The 19401-nt window shown below is 44.6% G+C and overlaps 1 protein-coding gene across 1 annotated transcript in view; it reads left to right on the plus strand.

Moving 5' to 3' along the window:
- Lvrn (laeverin) overlaps window positions 1-19401 on the plus strand; it is a 42324-nt gene that overhangs the window by 13299 nt on the left and 9624 nt on the right. Inside the window, exons 4-14 of the mRNA XM_048334234.1 lie at window positions 488-614; window positions 1879-2033; window positions 4538-4651; window positions 8449-8592; window positions 9981-10046; window positions 10137-10202; window positions 10929-11101; window positions 11794-11870; window positions 12765-12904; window positions 15027-15082; window positions 18150-18303. Coding sequence (XP_048190191.1) covers window positions 488-614; window positions 1879-2033; window positions 4538-4651; window positions 8449-8592; window positions 9981-10046; window positions 10137-10202; window positions 10929-11101; window positions 11794-11870; window positions 12765-12904; window positions 15027-15082; window positions 18150-18303 — 1272 coding nt within the window. The remainder of the gene's footprint in view (window positions 1-487; window positions 615-1878; window positions 2034-4537; window positions 4652-8448; window positions 8593-9980; window positions 10047-10136; window positions 10203-10928; window positions 11102-11793; window positions 11871-12764; window positions 12905-15026; window positions 15083-18149; window positions 18304-19401) is intronic.

Genomic DNA, 19401 nt, shown 5'->3' on the forward strand with positions numbered 1-19401 from the left:
TGCCACTTGAGCCACAGCGCCACTTCCAGCTTTTTCTATATATGGGGTGCTGAGGAATCGAACCCAGGGCTTCCCGTCTGTGAGGTGAGCACTTTACCACTAGGCCATATTCCCAGCCGTAGGTTTATTTTTTATTAGCACAAATGAACAGCACAAAGGGTTTTTGTTGTGAGATTTAAAACGCATCTATAATGAACTCACATCAGAGTCACCCTTTCCCCTGGTATTACTCCTTCTGAGCCTTTCTCTCTCTTCCTCTTTTTTATTTGTATTTGTTTTTTGTTTGTTTGTTTGTTTGTTTTCATGGTTTGGGATGTGTTTCCTCTTGCTAGTCACTAGTTTGTGAATTACCTTGTGGGATTTTTCTTAGCACAGGTCCTGCTCATGCAAAGCTTGGGTGGTGGGCGGCTGTAGAGCAGCATGGAGTGGGAGTTGTTCCCAGATCCTTTTTGCTCTTCCTCATTTCTGCTTCCTCCTTGCCACGTAGATAAGCATCTGGGCCCGCAAAGACGCCATTGCCAGTGGAAATGCCGACTTTGCCCTGAACATCACTGGCCCCATCTTCTCTTTTCTGGAGGATTTATTTAACATCAGTTATCCCCTCCCCAAAACAGGTAAGACAGCTTTTCTCCAGTGCTGTGGGTTCTCTGGCTGTGCAGCCACTTGCATGGGGGTCACAGGGACCCGGATGAGCCAGGATGGGCTTCTTGTCAGCACCCAGCTCCCGCTGTGGAGCTCCAGACACGAAGGCCTGGGCTCCTGCTCCGCGTGGTGCCCTGTGTCCAGCTAGGCTGACCACTCTCCAGGCCCAGGTTCCTCCTGGGCGCCCCAGGGCCTCCCCGACCCCCATAATGCTATGTGCTAAGCTGTGTTCCTGGTGGAGTCACTGCAGCTCCAGCATCTGGGCTCAGGAGGGACGAGGTACGAGGCAAAGCAGCCTCAGTGCCGTCAGAGGCCCCGGGCCTACTGCCGCCGGTCACGCAGGGTGGGAGACCAGCAAGTCTAGCTGGTGATGGTGTCCATGCAAGAAAAACGCCCCTGTGGTCATCAGAGTCCTGGTGCCGGGTTCTCGGGGCCTCTATGCATCTGCCTGCTGATGGTGTGTGTGTGTGGCTGCCTCTAATATCTAGTGATTATGGGTGAATCGTCCACACACATCTGTGTGATTTTTTTTTGTGCACACACGTAAGCAGTTGGCCCACTTGGGCTCATCCCTAGGAGTGTCATTTTTAAATGGTATGGCAAACTCATGTTTAACTTTGGAAGAGAACTTCAGAGTGATTGTTTCACATTGCAGCCCCCTCCCCCCGCAGTGAGGGAGGGTTCCTGTGACCCTGAGCCCTTAGCACCATTGGGATTGGAGTCTTTTCCCCAGGCCAATAGTGATCTCCCATTGTTTTGATTTTCTGCTCTGTAGTAAATGATACAGTGTCTTTTCACGTCTGTTTGTCATTTGTAGCTTCTTTAGTGTGGTGTCTGTTCAGATCTTTTGCCCATGTTGTTTTGAGATGGTTGAGTTTTAGGAGTTCTTTGTATGGTTGGGTGCAGGTTCTTTATCAGAAGGACTTACATGGTGCTGGGTGTTGGGTCACCTGCTTGTAATTCAGCACTTGACAAGTGGAGACAGGAATGAGAGTTCAAAGCTAGCCTGGGCCTTGAACTTTTTTGATTTATATAGAGTCAAAACAATTTATTTCTGGTCTCTGTCTTTGGTATTTACTTGGAAAAAAAAAAGACTTCTCCTTAGGTTATAAATACTCACTTGTTTCTTCAGAAATTTTATGACTTCATTTTTGAGATGACTTATAGCTGGAATCTTAACCGTTGGGAGAAAAAAAAAAGATGATTTGATTATTTCCCCTGTTTAAATCCACTTAGATTTCATTGCTTTGCCCGTCTTTGATGAGCGCGCGATGGAGAATTGGGGGCTGCTGATGTTTGATGAGTCACTGCTGCTGCTGCAGCCCAGCGACGAGCTGATGGAAAAAAAGACTCTCATCTCCTACATTGTGTCCCACGAGGTTGGGCACCAGGCACGTGGTAAAATGCTCTTCCTTGTTTGGCACGAAGGTTTTCTCCAGCGACTAGACCCCCAAATAGCAGAAAACAAAACCCTGCCACCACCAGATTTGAGGAAAAGAAAGCAAATAACGTCTCGAGAAGGGCAACAGGGAGTGAAAGCAAGGGAGGGTCTGCGTAGTGGATCCAGTTAGATTTGAGAACCAGGCTAGTCCAGGCTGAGGATTTTACCTGCAAAGACTCATTTCCTCTTTAGGAAAAGTAAGCCACACAGCACCAAGTATGGTGACGCATGCCTATAATCTCAGCTTCGTAGGAAGCTGAAGATAAGATCTCTTTCCCAGGCAAAAGCACCAGACCCCATCTAAAAAGTCAACGAAAGGACAAAAGACTGAGGAAATGGGAGAAAACTTGCCTAACCGTGCTGAGCTCTTCACGCCCTCTCCTGTCAGAGAGGAGGGGGAAGTGGAGGGGGAAGGGAGGATGAGGAAGAAGGGGGGAAGTGGAGGAGGGATGGAAGAAGGGAGAGGAAAGGAGGGAAGAGGAGAGGACAGGAGGAAGGAGAAAGAAGAAAACAAAACAAAACAAAGGATATTCAGAAAGGTCGCTAAAAGATCACTACCTGTCATCCATGAATTACTTTCAGCCTTTAGTTTTATTTTGGAGAGGGAGTAAATGGATTGAGTCACTGTGTCAACGAGGGGAGCCATTCGTAATCCTCAGGCCCCATTGGGGGAAGACAGTGCAAACAGATTCATGTCATAGACCTAGGGACTCTCAGACCGTGATCCTAGCTGCTGGGTTAGGTGGCGACTTGGGCAGCTGGATTTACATGAGATTGTCCGGACAGGGGCCATCTACCAAGAAAGGCCTCGCCTTCTCAGCTGTGGGCCTTCCTAAGCAGTCGTGGGAAGGAGCAACTTGCTAGGTCTGAAAGTCTCTCCAGTGAGCCGTGGTCTTCCCAAGCTATGGGCGGGTCACCTCAAGTATCATTTTTTTTTTAAAATTATTGCTTAGGTGACTGATTCTTTTGGAATTCAGGCAGCTAGTAGCTCTTAGAGGAATTGGATTAGCAAGCAGGGCGTGGGGCTGTCGATGTTGGGAAAGTCTTGTGTTTTTCTTCACTAATTCTGCTCAGAACCCGCATCTCTTTTCTGGTTGGTTCACGTAGGAAATCATTGCAGCTGGACCTCATGTGGATCGAATGATTTCTGGGGTGATGTACAAGGGGCAGGGCCCAAATCATAGGCCAACAGACATTTGCAAAGAGTGAACCATTGCAGCAATGGTACTCACTGGACACTGTGGAAAATGAATTATACAGCTTGCGAGTGAGGATGGGGGGAGGAAAAAACTGGGAGAGAGCAGGGGAAGGGGTAACACTGTCCAAAAAGCAATGTACTCTTTACCTGACTTATGTAACTGTAACCCTTCTGTACATCACCTTTATAATAACAATAAAAAATTACATTTAAAAAGCCAGTATAAAAAAAATCCACCCCATACATTTGCTTACAACAAGGTGTAAGAGTGAATAGCTAGTAAGTCAGTATTCAGGCCTTCTGTTTTGTTGAACTAAATATATTCCTTAATTTTAAGAAATACTCTACATGATCTATGTCTAAACATCATAGTTTGTTTTTTTAACACAAATTGCTTCCACTTATGAGAGGTAAAATCATTATTTCAGAGTAATGCATGCTTGATGTCTCCTTATGTTAAAATAAGAACCTGCATTGTAGAGTCCTGTTTTCATGTTTTGTTTTTTTTTGCCAGTCCTGGGGCTTGGACTCGGAGCCTGAGCACCGTCCCTGGCTTCATTTTGCTGAATGCTAGCACTCTACCACTTGAGCCACAGTGCCACTTCTGGCTTTTTCTGTGTATGCACTGCTGAGGAATTGAACTGAGGGCTCATGCATGCTAGGCAAGCACTCTACCAATGAGCCCCATTCCCAGCCCTCATGTTTTATTATTGGTGGGAAATAAAGTTTTTTTTTTTGGCCAGTCCTGGGCCTTGGGCTCAGGGCCTGAGCACTGTCCCTGGCTTCTTCCCGCTCAAGGCTAGCACTCTGCCACTTGAGCCACAGCGCCGCTTCTGGCCGTTTTCTGTATATGTGGTGCTGGGGAATCGAACCTAGGGCCTCGTGTATCCGAGGCAGGCACTCTTGCCACTAGGCTATATCCCCAGCCCACGGAAATAAAGTTTAATTACCAGCTAAGTGCTGATGACTCACACCTATAATCCTAGCTATTCAGGAGGTTGAGGTCTGAGAATTGTGGCAGAAAAGTCCATGAGACTCTTATCTTCAATGAACCACCAGAAAACCAAAAATGGAGCTGTGGCTCAGAGTGATAGAGCACAGCAAAAGAGCTCAGGGACAGCGCCCAGGCCCTGAGTTCAAGTCCCATGACAGACCACAAAAAAAGTTTATTTACTTTATATATGTTTAACATATGGTTATGGTAAATATAACTTAAATTTAAGAAAATTCTTTTTTTTATCTCCCATCTCTAAAAGTGGTTTGGAAATCTGGTCACCATGAAGTGGTGGAACAATATTTGGCTCAACGAGGGCTTTGCATCCTACTTTGAGTTCGGGGTTACTAGCCACTTCAACCCCACGCTCCCCAGGGTAAGTGCACCCCTGACATTTGTTCTGAAAATGGTACAGAGATAGCTCATGTTATCTTTTTGATTCATTTTATTTCAGGTATTTCACCCATTGTAAATATTTTTTTAAATGAGAATTACATAGGAATCTGTCATGTGCTTTCTACTTTGTATTGACTCATGACCATTTGGACTCTATCTATCTATCTATCTACCTACCTACCTACCTATCAGGTATCTATTGCCTATCTATCATCTATCATTTATTTATCTGTCATCAAGCTATCATCTTTCTATCCATTTACCTACTTACCTATCTATTTTATGCAAAGGAGGAATTGATTAGGACATTTTCACACTGAAGTAATATGCTGCTTTCAGTGAGTCATATTACATATTATTTCTGATATTGTTTTTCTGATGGTAGGAAAGATAGTACATATTGAAAAATAAACTCATAGGTATGAAAATTGGATCATTCCAATGATAGCTTATATATCTGATAATTCCATTGGTGTAATTATGTAGAGCAATTGATTTGACATGTAAGTATCTAGATTTAATGTAGAGCTGATGTAGCCCTCACTTCTACAGCAGAGTAGAGGTGCTGTCCTGACTCACGTCCCGACTTGGTTCTGCCCCTGCCATCCGTGGGATTGCTTCTCTCTGTACCCTTGGCCTTCACCCCCTCCCTCCCCAGTGCTCAGCCTTCTCCTTTCTTCTCCCTGTATGCACTCATTCAAAGAGATTATTAATATTCACAACACTGAGTTTCACTGGCTCAGCTTTATGACAGGCTAAGTCAATTAACTTTAAAGGAGACTCAGAGATTCTGGTCCTTCTACCGACATCCCTCAGCCTCCGTGAGGCATTTCTCCCCACAGAGCGCAAAGGCTGTGGATGCTCAGATCTCTTCCGTGCAAACCCGGGCTGTTCCCATATAGGCTGAGCACAGGCCCCTGTACACTGGAGGTCTCCGTGCGTCGCCTACAATGCCTGGTGCAATACCAGAGCCCCATAAGCATGGCTAGTGACTCCGCAACTGCTCACACACAATACACTTTCTCGTGGAAATACTGTATGATGATAGTTTAGGGAGTGGCGACAGGAAACAAATTTATACAGGTTCAGTACCAACTGTGGTGTTTTCCCATGCTGATCTGTGGTTAGTGAAATTCGTGGCTGTGGACCCGACGAATACGGAGGACTGGCTGGGTTTATTTCGGTAGTCGAGTTTCCATCTTTCCTCACAGATGATGATAGTAGGCAGGTGCTTGTTTCTGTGGCTTGTTTGGCAAGATAATAGAGCTGACAAACCTGCTGGACACTGGTGGCTCATGCCTGGCATCCTAGCTACTCAGGAGGCCACGATCTGAGGAGCATGGTTCAAAGCCCAGCAGGAAAGTCTGTGAGACTCTCTTCTCCAGCTAACCACAAAACCAAACAAACAAAAGCTGGAAGTGCAAGTGTGGCTCAAGTGGTAGAGAGGGCTAGCCTTGAGCAAAACAAAACTCAGGGACAGTGCCCAGGGTCTGAGTTCAGGACTCTCTCTCTCTCTCTCTCTCTCTCCTCTCTCTCTCTCTCTCTCTCTCTTTCTCTCTCTCTCTCTCTTTCTCTCTCTCTCTCTCTCTCTCACACACACACACACATACACACACATTGACAAACGAGGACAGTGACATTGTATTTGTCACTCAGCAGCTGCCTGAGCAGAAGGACTAGGCAGCGTGCACTCTGCACACACATCAGCTCAGTCTTCAGAACTCTACAAGTGCTGGTCTCACTACTCATTCTCAGTTGAGGAAGCTGAGGCATCAAGATAATGAAGTAAGTTACCTGAGGCCTCACAGTTATTAACGTCAGAGCTGAGGTTCACTTCCGGACCATGCTAATATTTAACACCTTCGTCCCACAGAGATGACACAGGAATCTTCTTGCCCTTGAGGCACTAAGGGTGTGTGTGTGTGTGTGTGTTTGTGTGCACATGTGTGTGTTCATATGTGTACAGGATGCATATCAACTTTACATATATAGAGTAATCATTCATTGTCTTGGAATGTTTTGCCTACGAAACTGTATGTGCATCTCCTTTATGAAATAGAATCCCATTTCTCACTATTTTTGAAAGCATTGAGTTGGATCCCAAATTAACTAAATGCTTGAAGTAGTCAAGAGTGAAAGGAGTTTCTCTTTGCTTAATTTAGTAAAATGTATCATTCATATCCATCTCCGTCACTTCTGACTGCGGCTAAAATGGTTAACTTTTCTATCCGTTTCTGGCAGGACTTGAAGACCTTGCTGGTATATTTGAAGCCAAAGTTGCACCTTTTGTGCCACATGGTTGCTTCTAGCAGTGGTTTTCTAATTGCTTTTTCAGAGCCAGCACTTCTCAGCTACTTGTGGAATGCCACGAATGTTCGTGGAATGGAGCGATCATCATTGCTCTGGCCAGAGGAACATGAGATCCTGACACTTGAGAGCCTTTCCCGGTGCTGGGCTGGGATGGCTTGTGGCCTCATTCCAGGGGTCTCTGCAGACCCTAAGCGTTGGCTCTGTGCAATCTAGTGATTGAGGCAATGTTAAGTAAAGGAATTGCAACACCATCCACCGTCATAGATTTCCGCTTCTTCTCTTTCCTGGTGAAATTCCAGCTGTGAGAAAGTGAAGCACGTGCAAACGGGTCCAGGTTGAGGTTCTGGAAGCTTAAGGACAGGGTTTCCAGGCTCCCGAAGTACCGGCTCTGAGGTCACTCACTGACTTTCCTGTCTCTTCTCCCAGCTTGTCTAGGGAGGCAGCAGACTTGGTGATGGGGCTGCTGCCACTGTCTCTCACCCTATTGTCTCTTCTTGTGGTGCCCGGTATTGAACCCAGGGCCTCAGGAGTCGTGCGTAGCCCCTGACTGCTTGTCTGTAACCGTTGTCATGGCTGAGGTCCTCATCCGGACACTTCTGAGCTGAAATGGGCTTCCTGTAGTCACTGCGCAGATTATTATTAATGATTGTTATTGAGTCTCCTGTGTACCTGCTCTGACCACGCTGCATTTCCTCCTAGTTCTGTATTGAGGAGAAATGTGTCTAGCTCCCAATAAGTGGTTGTCTCCTAATGCATGAGACATAAAAGCCACTCAGTGGATTTTTTGTTTTTGTTTTCAATCATATAGTTTGCAACATCAGCCTGGCTGCAGATTTGCAAATCTAGTGCATATTTTGCTGTGGGAATGGACCTCTAAGAGACCTGGACTCCTCTTATTGAGTCACTGATTCAATACCAATGAAACTCTAGATGATTAAAATCCATAATCGGGTTCCACGGAGGATGGTTCTGGAAAGCCAAGATGTGTGTAGTTAATTCCTTAAAATGTTAAATTAAAAGGCCAATGCCTATCATCCTAGCTACTCAGGAGGCTGAGGTCACGGTTTGAAGCCAACCCATGCAGGAAAGTCTGTAAGAGTCTTATCTCCAATGAACCAGCCAAAAAGCTGGAAGTAGAGCTGTGGCTCAAGTGGTAGAGCACTAGCCTTGAGCAAAAAGAGCTCAGGGACAGGGCCCAGACCCAGATCCTGAGTTCAAGCCCCAGGGCCAACATACTCCCCAACACATCCACACACAATTAAAGTTAAAAAGACACAAGATGAAGGAAAATATATGACAGTCTTGTTGTCCAAGGAGTTCTGACTTTCTCTTGGTGAATTATGATTTGCAGGCACTTCTCAGTTATTGTTTCTTTCCTCTGTGATGAGTTTGGGACATTAGGACCATTGAATTTTGTGTTTCTATGACACCTGGCGGGCTGATGTGGCTCTATCTTTCCCTTGACAGAATGAGATCTTTTTTTCTAACCTGTTACATGGCGTCCTCAAAGAAGACCACGCCCTGGAGGCCCGAGCTGTGTCTGTGAAGGGGGAAAACTTCACAGGAACCAGTGAGATCATCGGCCTGTTTGACTTATTCACATACTACAAGGTAATAGCAGAGACACCTTCCCTTGGCAGAAATTTGCATCCACTGCATTCTACAGAGTATAGACTCCAATGAAATTTAAAACTGCTGATGTGAATACCCTTAATTTTTACCAGAAAATGTGGTTCACTTTGTTTTCACCTAGCAACATTCAACTGAGTCCTATTTTCGATATTACTATTTACCTGTGTTTTGTTTCTTTGGTCAGTCATAGGGCTTGAACTTGGAGCCTGGGCCCTATCTCCGAGCTCTCTTTGCTCCAGGCTAGCGCTCTGCCACTTTGAGCCACGGTGCCACTTTTGGTTTTCTGGTGGTTCATTGGAGATAAGAGTGTTACAGATTTTCCTGACCAGGCTGGTTTTGAACTGTGATCCTCAGATCTTAGCCTCCCGAGTACCTAGGATGACAGGCATGAGTCACCAGCACCTGGCTTGCTGTCTACCATTTTGAGAGGAAACTTGTTCAACTTACTATGGCAAAGGCATATCCTTTCATTTGGTAGGAATTTGTTATTGCATATAAATATTTCCATTTAAAAATCTTGTGGGAATATGGACTAGTGGTAGAGTGCTTGCCTCGTATACATAAAGCCCTGGGTTCTATTCTTCACCCCCACATATGAAGAAAAAGCCAGAAGTGGGCACTGTGGCTCAAGTGATAGAGTGCTAGCCTTGAGCAAAAAGAAGCCAGGGACAGTGCTTAGGCCCTGAGTTCAAGCCCCAGGACTGGCAAAAAAAAATCTTTGTGAGGAAGGATGAGCAAATGTAATCATTATATTCAGTATACACTCACTAGGATAAAAAAAAAAAAAGAATGAACTGTGTAACTTGAGGTTAGGAACAGAAGTGGGAAAAGGGGAGAAAATGAAGGAAGGGGTGACATTCATCAAGAAGCGTTGTACTCATAGCTGACTGGTGGAATTGTAACCCCTTTTGTACAACAACTTAATAATAACAATAAGCAATGCAAAAAATCTCTGTGTTTCCTGAACTCTTTTTTTTTTTTTTTTGGCCAGTCGTGGGCCTTGGACTCAGGGCCTGAGCACTGTCCCTGGCTTCTTCCTGCTCAAGGCTAGCACTCTGCCACTTGAGCCACAGCGCCGCTTCTGGCCGTTTTCTGTATATGTGGTGCTGGGGAATCGAACCTAGGGCCTCGTGTATCCGAGGCAGGCACTCTTGCCACTAGGCTATATCCCCAGCCCTCCTGAACTCTTTATATATAGGACATTTGCTTGTCTTTTACTTATTGATTAGCATAGTTGGTGGACAATTCAAGTATCTTTTTAGAGTGTAAATGCAGTCAGAACTCAGAACCTTGCTGATCACCATGCAGTGTTTTGGTTTGTAGATGCTGAATTTTGTTTGAATACTGAGCAAGTTCTTATGTCCTAGGGGGCGTCTGTGCTTCGGATGCTCTCCTGTTTCCTAAACGAGCATTTATTTATCAGCGCCCTGAAGGTATGTTTACAAAATTATTACTCCATAGCAGCCAACCTAAGTTTCCGGGCGTTCTATTTTTTTTTAACTTAAATTTCTTTGTTTTTACAGTCATATTTGGAGGCATTTTCTTACTCCAATGCTGAGCAAGATGACCTGTGGAGTCATTTTCAAATGGTGATTGTCATATTTTGGGACATTTTCTTTTGGATGAGTCTTTTCATCTGACACATTGTCAGAGATTGGAAGACATAGGTGAATGACAGTAATATTCCCTACGTTGGGGATTATATAGCCTGGCACAAATTACATCCATGAATATGATAAACAATATTTTCAGTGAGTGAAGGAAGGCGTGAGTTAATATCTACCAGCTGTCTATCTGTCTGCCAGTCTCAGTGTGGCTCCTTCAACCTGTGTGTCCGCTAGTACACGGAAGACAATTGCATTTGTATTGAACCCATTGAATGTTGCAGATCATCAGTCAGTACACTGTGACTTGGATATATGGACACTTGGTCCATGACAGGTTTCATAAATAAACTAGAGATGGTTTATGTGATGTAGGAAGGTGAGCATGGTGGCTTCCCTGCAAGTGCTGTTCTGTCTTCTGAAGTGCGATGGGCACCTCAGACCCTGTACTTCTGTGTGTGTGTGTGTGTGTGTGTGTGTGTGTGTGTGTGTGTGTGTGTGTGTCCCACCACAAGTCCCCCTCAGATACTCAAGAAAAACCCTGTAGAGATAAACAGCATAGAATCTAATCTGGTACAATATCAAGCACTGGGATTTCTATCTAAATGAGGGGGCAGAATGCTTGCTTTATTTCTTTTGGGGAGACCTGGCTACTTCAAAAGGTTTGGCTGATAAACTCTGCCTGTTTCTTGGGTGACTTTTTCAAAACAGGCCATAGATAGCCAGACTGGAATTATTTTGCCGGCGACAGTGAAAGCCATCATGGATACCTGGACCCAGCAGAGTGGCTTTCCTGTGGTCACCTTACACGTGTCCACTGGTGCCGTGACGCAGGAGCCCTTTTACCTGGGGAAAGCTGAGAACCGGACACTCCTAGCCCACAAGTAGGTGGCACAAGTAGATGCCTTTGCTGCCTGAAGTCAAGATCTGGTGAAATGGAAATGCAACGTCCAGTGGCAAAGGGCGACTCCATATAGTGTTGTCACTGTGTGCTGAGGCGAGATAGAGCCCCCCGGCCTGAGCAAGGCCAGTGACCTACGATCCAGGATCAGAATATGCATTGCTCTAGGACTTAGAGCACTCCAGTGCTCTAAATACCAATGGCTTGATATTCTGGGTCAGCGGCAATCAATAGGGCGCCACAGGTAGAGCTGGAATAGCAGCTCTGTCCTTGAAGAGCAGCTTTGTGCATGTGTGTGTGCACGCATGAGAAGGTCTTGTGTATGCACGTGGCCTGTGCATGTGCATGTACACATTGGTGCTTATTCAAGACCGTGCCTCGCCAGGAATGTCTGTGAAGCTCTTATCTCCAATTAACCAGCTGAAGTCCAGAAGTGGAGCTGTAGCTCAAAGTGGGAGAGTGTTAGCCTTGAGTGTAAAAGCTCAAAGACAGAGCCCCAGACCCAAGTTCCAGCCCCAGGACTGGCACCAAAAGAGGAAAAAAAAAAAAAAAGAACAAGAATTCTAAGAGCAAAGTCCTATATACCTGAAAGGAATGACCAAGGAACTTGAGTGTTGCTTGCTCTTTTATTACCTCTTTAATCTTAGCTATTCTGTTTCCTTTTCTTCCACAAAGTGGCACGTGGATTGTCCCTATTCACTGGATGAAGAGTGGAATAGCCCAATCTTTAGTCTGGCTAGAGAAAGACAGCAGTAAGTAAATAATTTGATTTTCCCCCTCACATGTAACCATTTATAAAGGCAGGGTAAGAATGCCAAAATGTCTAGCTATCAAACTCCTACTTCATTTACAGCTAAAATGTATTGTTAAGAAACAAAAGAAAGTGTACATGTTCTTGTTGACTATAGAGGTCTTAAGAAAAGTTTCTAACCAAAGGTGATTAAATAGTTTAAAATAGTATTATAAGGGGCTTTGAATATGGCCTAGTGGTCGCCTTGTATACATGAAGCCCTGGGTTCGATTCCTCAGCACCACATATATAGAAAAGGCTGGAAGAGGCGCTGTGGCTCAAGTGGTAGAGTGCTAGCCTTGAGCAAAAAGAAGCCAGGGACAGTGCTCAGGCCCTGAGTCCAAGGCCCGGGACTGGTAAAAGAAAAAAAAAACAGAAAAACAAAACAAAAGATTTTTCATTTAAAGGACACCTGCTCATGTAAATAAAAGGAACTTTATGAGGCTTTCTTTAAAAAAAAAAGAAGATAGTATTATAAGGTAGGGTCTCATATGTTAGCATTCCCTCAGTTTTGCTTGTTGTTTAAAATTGCCATTGTAAACTGGGTACCAGCAGCTCACGCCTGTAATCCTAGCTACTCAGGAGGCTGAGATCTGAGGATCCAGGTTCAAAGCCAGCCCAGGCAGGAAGGCCCATGAGTCTCTTATCTCCCATGAACCACCAGAAAAGTGCAAGTAGAGCTGTGGCTCAAAGTGGTGGAACACTAGCCTTGAGCAAAAAGAGCTCAGGGACAGCACCCAGGCTCTGAGCTCAAGCCCCATGACCGACAACAAAATGACAAGAAAGAATTGAGATTATATAAAGTGTATTGAAATTCTTAAAAGACATATCATATCTTTTTGTGGTTGTTTTGTAGAAGTGTTCCCTGAAATGCAGCTTTCATATTCTGACCATGAATGGGTGATTTTAAATCTGAATTTGACTGGATATTATAGGGTTAATTATGATCAATTGGGTTGGATGAAATTAAAGCAACAGCTTGAAAGGGATCCTAAGGTAAGGTTATTTATGATGCTTTTAATTAACTATTATTATTTATAGTACACTGTCATCTTTCTCCTCTCCTTTCCACCCTCTCTCCCTCCCTCCTTCCCTCCTCTCTCCTCTTTTCTCTCTTCCTACTCTCCTTTTCCCCTTCCCTCTTCTCCCTATTCCATCCCCCTCCTCCTCCCCTCCCTCTTCTCTCTGCAGTATCAGGAATTGAACCCAGAGACTTAACATATGCTACTTGAATATAAGCTACCACTTGAGCCATGCCCCAGCCCTATTGTTTTGTTTTTGAGACAGGGGCTTACTAACTTTTTTCCCCCTACTGTCCTGGGACCAATATCCTCCCAACCTCTGCCTCCTGAGTAGCAGTGATTACAGTGATCTTTGTGGTGGGAGGAGAGTCCTCACTGCACCACCACCACCACCCCCCCCCCCCCCCCCCCGCCAAGCCATACTGGAGAATATGGTTTCTTACTTTCAGAAAGAGGTGATTTGGGACGAAACTCCTGTAGTTTTTAGACATTCTTCTCGCTTTGCCAAACTAATTTAAGCTTTGTCGGCAAGAGCCAGAATACACTTTCCTATTCATCATTAATTTTGTGATTGGCAAGTGATTAAAATTTTCTAGTTCTGTTTCCTTATTTTTAGGTACAATGGGAATATGATCCAGTTATAACCATGTGAGGATTAGAGAAGGTGTAGTTTAAAATACATTTAATCAAAGCCAACTCAGGCAGGAAAGTCCATGAGACTCTTATTTCCAATTAAGCACCAGAAAACCAGAAGTGTCACTGTGGCTCACTAGCCTTGAGTAAATAGCTCAGGGACAGTATCCAGGCCCCAAGCTCAAGCCCAGGACTGACAAAAAAATACACACACACACACACTTAAATACTTAAGACTTTGAAACCCACAATAGATATTTAGTATATGCTAGAAAAACACTAACGTTACCACTAAAACTAGATTTCCACTCTCCCTCATAGGGGAGAAATAAATTCACAAGACATGAATAAATCAATGTAAATGAGAGCCCAATTTAATTTTTTAAATTTATTATTATTTTTTAAAATTTAAAGACACTGTAAGACATGAAGTCTGTAAGCACCAGCATGTTGTGCAGCTCCAATGGGTCGGAATTTGGTTGGCTGGATTAAGCCAGGTCCCTGCTGGTGGAATTGGAGTCTTCAGGATTCTGCTCTGACTCCACTTTGCGGCACGAATGGTGAATGCAACACCACCATAAGGCCCTCTCCGTTGGAGAGTTCCCTGAGATACACAGGAGCTTCTAGCCAGAGAGCACATTGGCCTGGAGCTTGGATTCTGGATCAGGGAGATTTATTTCCATGCTTTTGTTTATTATTTAAGTATGTGACCTTGGGCCTCTCCACTCCTGACCAGCTCCTCTGTGTGTCATGCAGCGGGGAGGGCAATAGATCAGGTACAATGTCTTTGACCGAATATGTCAAGATGATGGAAAGTGTGGGAAGGAATGATGTCGCCAGCTTTGGGTGGAATGATGTCACCGGCATTGGGCAGCTCTAGCCTGCGGCTGAGGTCAAAGCTCTGGCTTTGCAATGCATGCTGGTCAGAAACCTGGTGGGTTTGGTGGGCACGTGAGCGCTATCTTCCTGTGGGTTAAAGGGCTTTGCTAAGGGCACTGAGTGACTGTCCTATGACCTTCAGAGGACACAGGTCATTGGGAAGAATCTCAACATTATCAAAATAGTACTAAATGCTTTTGCAAAGTGCTCTCTGCTCCAAATTCCAATTTGGAAATAATTTGGACATTATAATACAATTCAATGTATGCTTCCTGTGTTTGGAGAGGCCTTTTAAGTTCAGTTGCCTGTTTTATGTTTTTCCTCCAAGTTGCATTTTGGGAACACTTTCCCCACTGGATGATTAAATTCCAGAGGAATCTTTGATTAGAAACAGATGTGTCATGAATTATGTTTTGGGGAGTGTCCTCTGTAAATTGCTTTATTTTTCTACACTTAAGATAATTCCCAGAGCAGTGATTTGTATGCAGCCCAGATCTTTAAAGCTGTTATTGTTGTTGTTTGGAAAATATATCACTAAAAATCCTCATATTGTTCCCTATACATATTTGGGTCTTGATCTACAGGCAATCCCTGTGATACACAGACTGCAGTTGATGGGGGATGCATTTTTCTTGTCTAAGTGAGTATATTTTCTTCTCCTGTGGCTTTAGGGTGAACTTCGTGAACTGTATAAAAGACCACAGCCCATTACTGTGAATATGAATCTTTAGTATTCGTAGGCCTTACCTGATTAAAACTAAGGTCATGTTTGTTATTCACGGTGGAATTTTTTATAGCAGAAAGAATGGTTGGAAATAGATAAATTATCAGTTGAGGTTTTGAAGTTACCCAAGGCTGATGGGCTGTAGCTGTAATTTTAATGAGATCAAAATGGCATTTTAATACATTACACAATTGTTGAGTTTATGTATCATAGATTTCCCCAGTATAAGCTACACTGCTAGGTGTTTAACCAATAAATGACCGTATGTTCACAGTGTACATTTTCACTTGAGAAGTCGCTGGGTACTGTGGCGAAAGCCTGTGACCCTACAGAGGAGGTTCTCTCGAAGATCATGGTTTGAGGCCAGCCATGAAAAAGTTCTTGAGATTCCATGTCAAGCAATAGCTCAGCCTTGTGGTATGTCCCTGTAATCTCAGCTCCATGAGGGAGTTATGGAGGTATCATTTTCTTCTTTCTTTCCTTGGGAGGACTTGTTCTCTCTTGTGATGTCAGTGGCCATTTCACCATGTGTGTGTTCCCCTGGCTCCCCAGGTAGAAGATGTGCAGTGAATGTTCCAAGTGGACATCTCTGCTTGCTTTCCCTCCCATATTGCATTTATCATTATTTTCATGATATCTCATTCTCTTTTATCTTTCCTCTTGGTTTTTGGTGGTGGTGGTGTTAGTGGTGGGGGGGGGGCGAGGCTTGAACTCAGGGCCTGCTTGTTGTGCCTGAGCTCTTTTGCTCAAGGCTAGTGCTCTACCACTTTGAGCCACAGCTCCACTTCCAGTTTTCTGGTAGTTAATTGGAGCTATGAGTTACACAGGGACTTTCCTGCCTGGGCTGGCTTTGAACTTGGATGCTCAGATCTCAGTCTCCTGAGTAGCTAAGATTAGAGGGTGCAAACCACCAGCACCTGGCTTTCCCATTGTTGTTTATTAAAATTTTTGCCTTCAAATAGTTGTGAAAAGAGGTTCCGTTTAACATGTCCAGCTATGTGTACAATATATCTTGATCTGTGACCCCCCCCCCTTCCTTCTATCCCCATCTATTCCATCGCATTCCTCTTCCCAAGTTCCGGAGTTCAACTCTCTCCTAGGTGCTGGGAGCATTATGGCTGCATTTGCCACCCTTCCTTTCTCCACCCATCTGCTCCCCTCTAATTACCCCCTGTCTTCCACAGACGAGATGTATTTCTGCTTGCTAGCCTTCATTTTGTCATACCGTCTGTTAACTGTTGGGCAGAATGGGCCTGTGGGAACTCACCCTGCAAACGCCACGCCTCAGTTTGATCGTGTGGATGCAGATCGTCCTGCATGTGTTTGCACATACATTTGCATCTTTTTAGGTCTGACTCTCACACACGCACCTTTCAGCTCTCTGTGCCCGACTCTTTGCAGGCCCATCCATTTCCCTGCCAACGATGTAATGCCTTGGACCAACCAAAGTCCATCTTCAGTCCTCTTGGAGGCATTTCAATTCATTATCTGTTTTATTTGTTTTGTTTTTGTTGCCAGTCCTGGGGCGTGGACTCAGGGCCTGAGCACTGTCCCTGGCTTCTTCTTGCTCAAGGCTAATACTCTACCTCTTGAGCCACAGCTCCACTTCTGGCTTTTTTCTATATATGTGGTGTTGAGGAATCGAACCCAGGGCTTCATGTATAAGAGGTGAGCACTTTACCACTAGGCCATATTCCCAGCCCCTCAACTCATTATCTGAAACACTGAAAGTTATTTCTGTCCTCGGAAATAACTTGCTATCTCTCTGTGTGTCAAGAGGACCACTGTTCTTTCTGCCACCCAAACTAGAATGTCAGGAATTCCCTGGAGTCCTCCTCCCCCTCACCCCCAACACCCATACTCAGCTACCCAACGGGTGTCCCTTCATCACTTCTTGTAAGTTCTCTCCCATTCTCATCTTGCTACATTCACTGCTTTTGTGCTCACCTGTCTTTATCACTGATTTTCTGATCAATTTTATTAGCTACTGGCAACCAAATTTATTATGCCTTCACCATTATGGTAATAAAGATGTGTGTGCGCGCATGTGTGCACACACACATGCACCAGTACTAGGGTTTGAACTCAGGAACCAGGTGATGTCCCTAAGCTTTTGTGCTCAAGGCTAGTGCTCTGTCACTTGAGCCACAGCTCCACTTCCAGCTTTTTGGCGGTTAATTGGAGATAAGAGTCTCACAGACTTTCTTGCCTGGGCTGGCTTCCAACTGCGATCTTCAGATCTCAGCCACCTGAGTAGCTAGGATGACAGGCGTGAGCCAGGAGCCCCTGGAAGCATTAATCGAGTCGTTTTCAAAACCAACAGCACCTTCCCACTGCTTTCCGTGCTGTCATCCAAGGAGGCCCATCCCCTTGTAGAACTTCATCCACCAGCGTCCTAGTGGGAAGCTCCTATCCGGAGCTCTGGCTGCCCATGGCACGATTTCCCATCTTCTTGCTGTGCTCTGGGCTGCCATCTCTGTGCCTAGTAGTCCCACTGGCCCGCTCCTCCTGGCTCTTCTCATGCTCCTCTGTTGGCCCTTCTCTGGCCTTTCCTTTCTCTACCACTTTCCTCTGACTTTCCTGCCTCTTCTCTGCCACTTTACAGATAATATTCCCAACCTTTCTGGGAACAGCTTTTTATGCCTAAGTCACAGCTCCTCCCTGGTGCTCTTAGCGGTGGGTACATGTTCTGCTGCATGCACCCTGGCAGCTCCAGAGAGTACACTGATAATGACCTATACCTAATTAATGCTTGCTGAATGGAAACTCATGATCATCTGGCATTCGGATTTAGTGTGACTAAATCGTACCATGTTGAAACACACTCCAGGACTGGAGGTATGGCTCAGGTGGCATGGGACCTGCCCTGTGTTCGAACTCTAGGACCACACACAAAGAAAAAAGTATGGAGTGAATATGGAAGGGTGCAATCCACACAGTAGACGAAGTTGTTTTTGAGTGTGTCTGCTTCTAAATCAAACAGACACAATTACATGGAGGTGGAGACTGCGCTCGATTTAACCAAGTACCTTGCAGAAGAGGATGAGATCATCGTGTGGAATGAAGTCTTGGTCAACTTGGAGACCAGGGAACTCGTTTCTGATACGAACAACTACGACTTATACCTGTTACTGAAGGTAATAGCATGTGTATACATTGTAAGTCCTCTCTTCCTCTCGCCTTATTCTGGCCAGCATCTTCATGAAAGGACTTTCCAAAAGTAATGGCCTATTCATTTTATTTCTTGTCAGCCATAGGCCTTGAACTCAGGACCTTGGTAGTGTCCCAGACCAAAACAAAACCAAAACCAAAACAAAACCAAAAGGCCCCTGTCTCCTTTTCTGCTCAAGGCTAGCACTCTACCACTTTGAGCCACAGCACCACTTCTGGTTTTCTGGTGGTTCATTGGAGATAAGAGTCACATGAATGTTCCTGCCTGGGCTGGCTTTGAACTGCCATCCTCAGATCTCAACCTCCTGTAGCTAGGATGACAAATGTGTGCCACCAGTGCTCAGACTCATTTTCTTAGATAATTTTAGAAGAAAACACCTAAGGTATAGGTTTGGTTTATAGGATGAGTATGAAATAAATCTGGAAGGATTCTTTGTTTTTTGTTTTTTGTTTTTTTTTGTCAGCTGTGGGGCTTGAACTCAAGTCCTGGGTGCTGTCTCTGAGCTCTTTTTGCTCAAGGCTAGCACTCTACCACTTTGAGCCACAGCTCCACTTCCAGTTTGTGAGTGGTTAGTTGGAGATAAGAGTCTCACGGAGACTTTTCTGCCCAGGCTGGCTTTGAACCATGATCCTCAGATCTCAGCCTCCTGAGTAGCTAGGATTATAGGTGTGAGCCACGGGTGCAAGGCTTGGGTTCTTTGCTCTTGGTGAAGTGGCACTGTACCCTAAGAATAACATATGCTTTTTTTTCTCATAGAAAAGAATAGTACCTATTTGAAAATAGTTTCTATTAGAAATATACACACATAAGTGTATGTGTGACTACATATACACAGCTATATGTGTAGATATACATCTATAATAAGTATATGGATGCATAGATATATATGTAGTTAGTACAGAATTCCAAGGTAGAGAGGTTTTATATTTTTGCATTATTTTCTCTATTTTAAAGACAATAGGCTGTGTTTGGGTTGCTTTTTTTAAGTTTTTATTATCAAACTGAATTACAGAGAGGTTACAGTTTCATACATTAGGCATTGGATACATTTCTTGTACTGTTT

This window comes from Perognathus longimembris, chromosome 25 (genome assembly GCF_023159225.1).
Source record: "Perognathus longimembris pacificus isolate PPM17 chromosome 25, ASM2315922v1, whole genome shotgun sequence".
Taxonomy (NCBI): domain Eukaryota; kingdom Metazoa; phylum Chordata; class Mammalia; order Rodentia; family Heteromyidae; genus Perognathus; species Perognathus longimembris.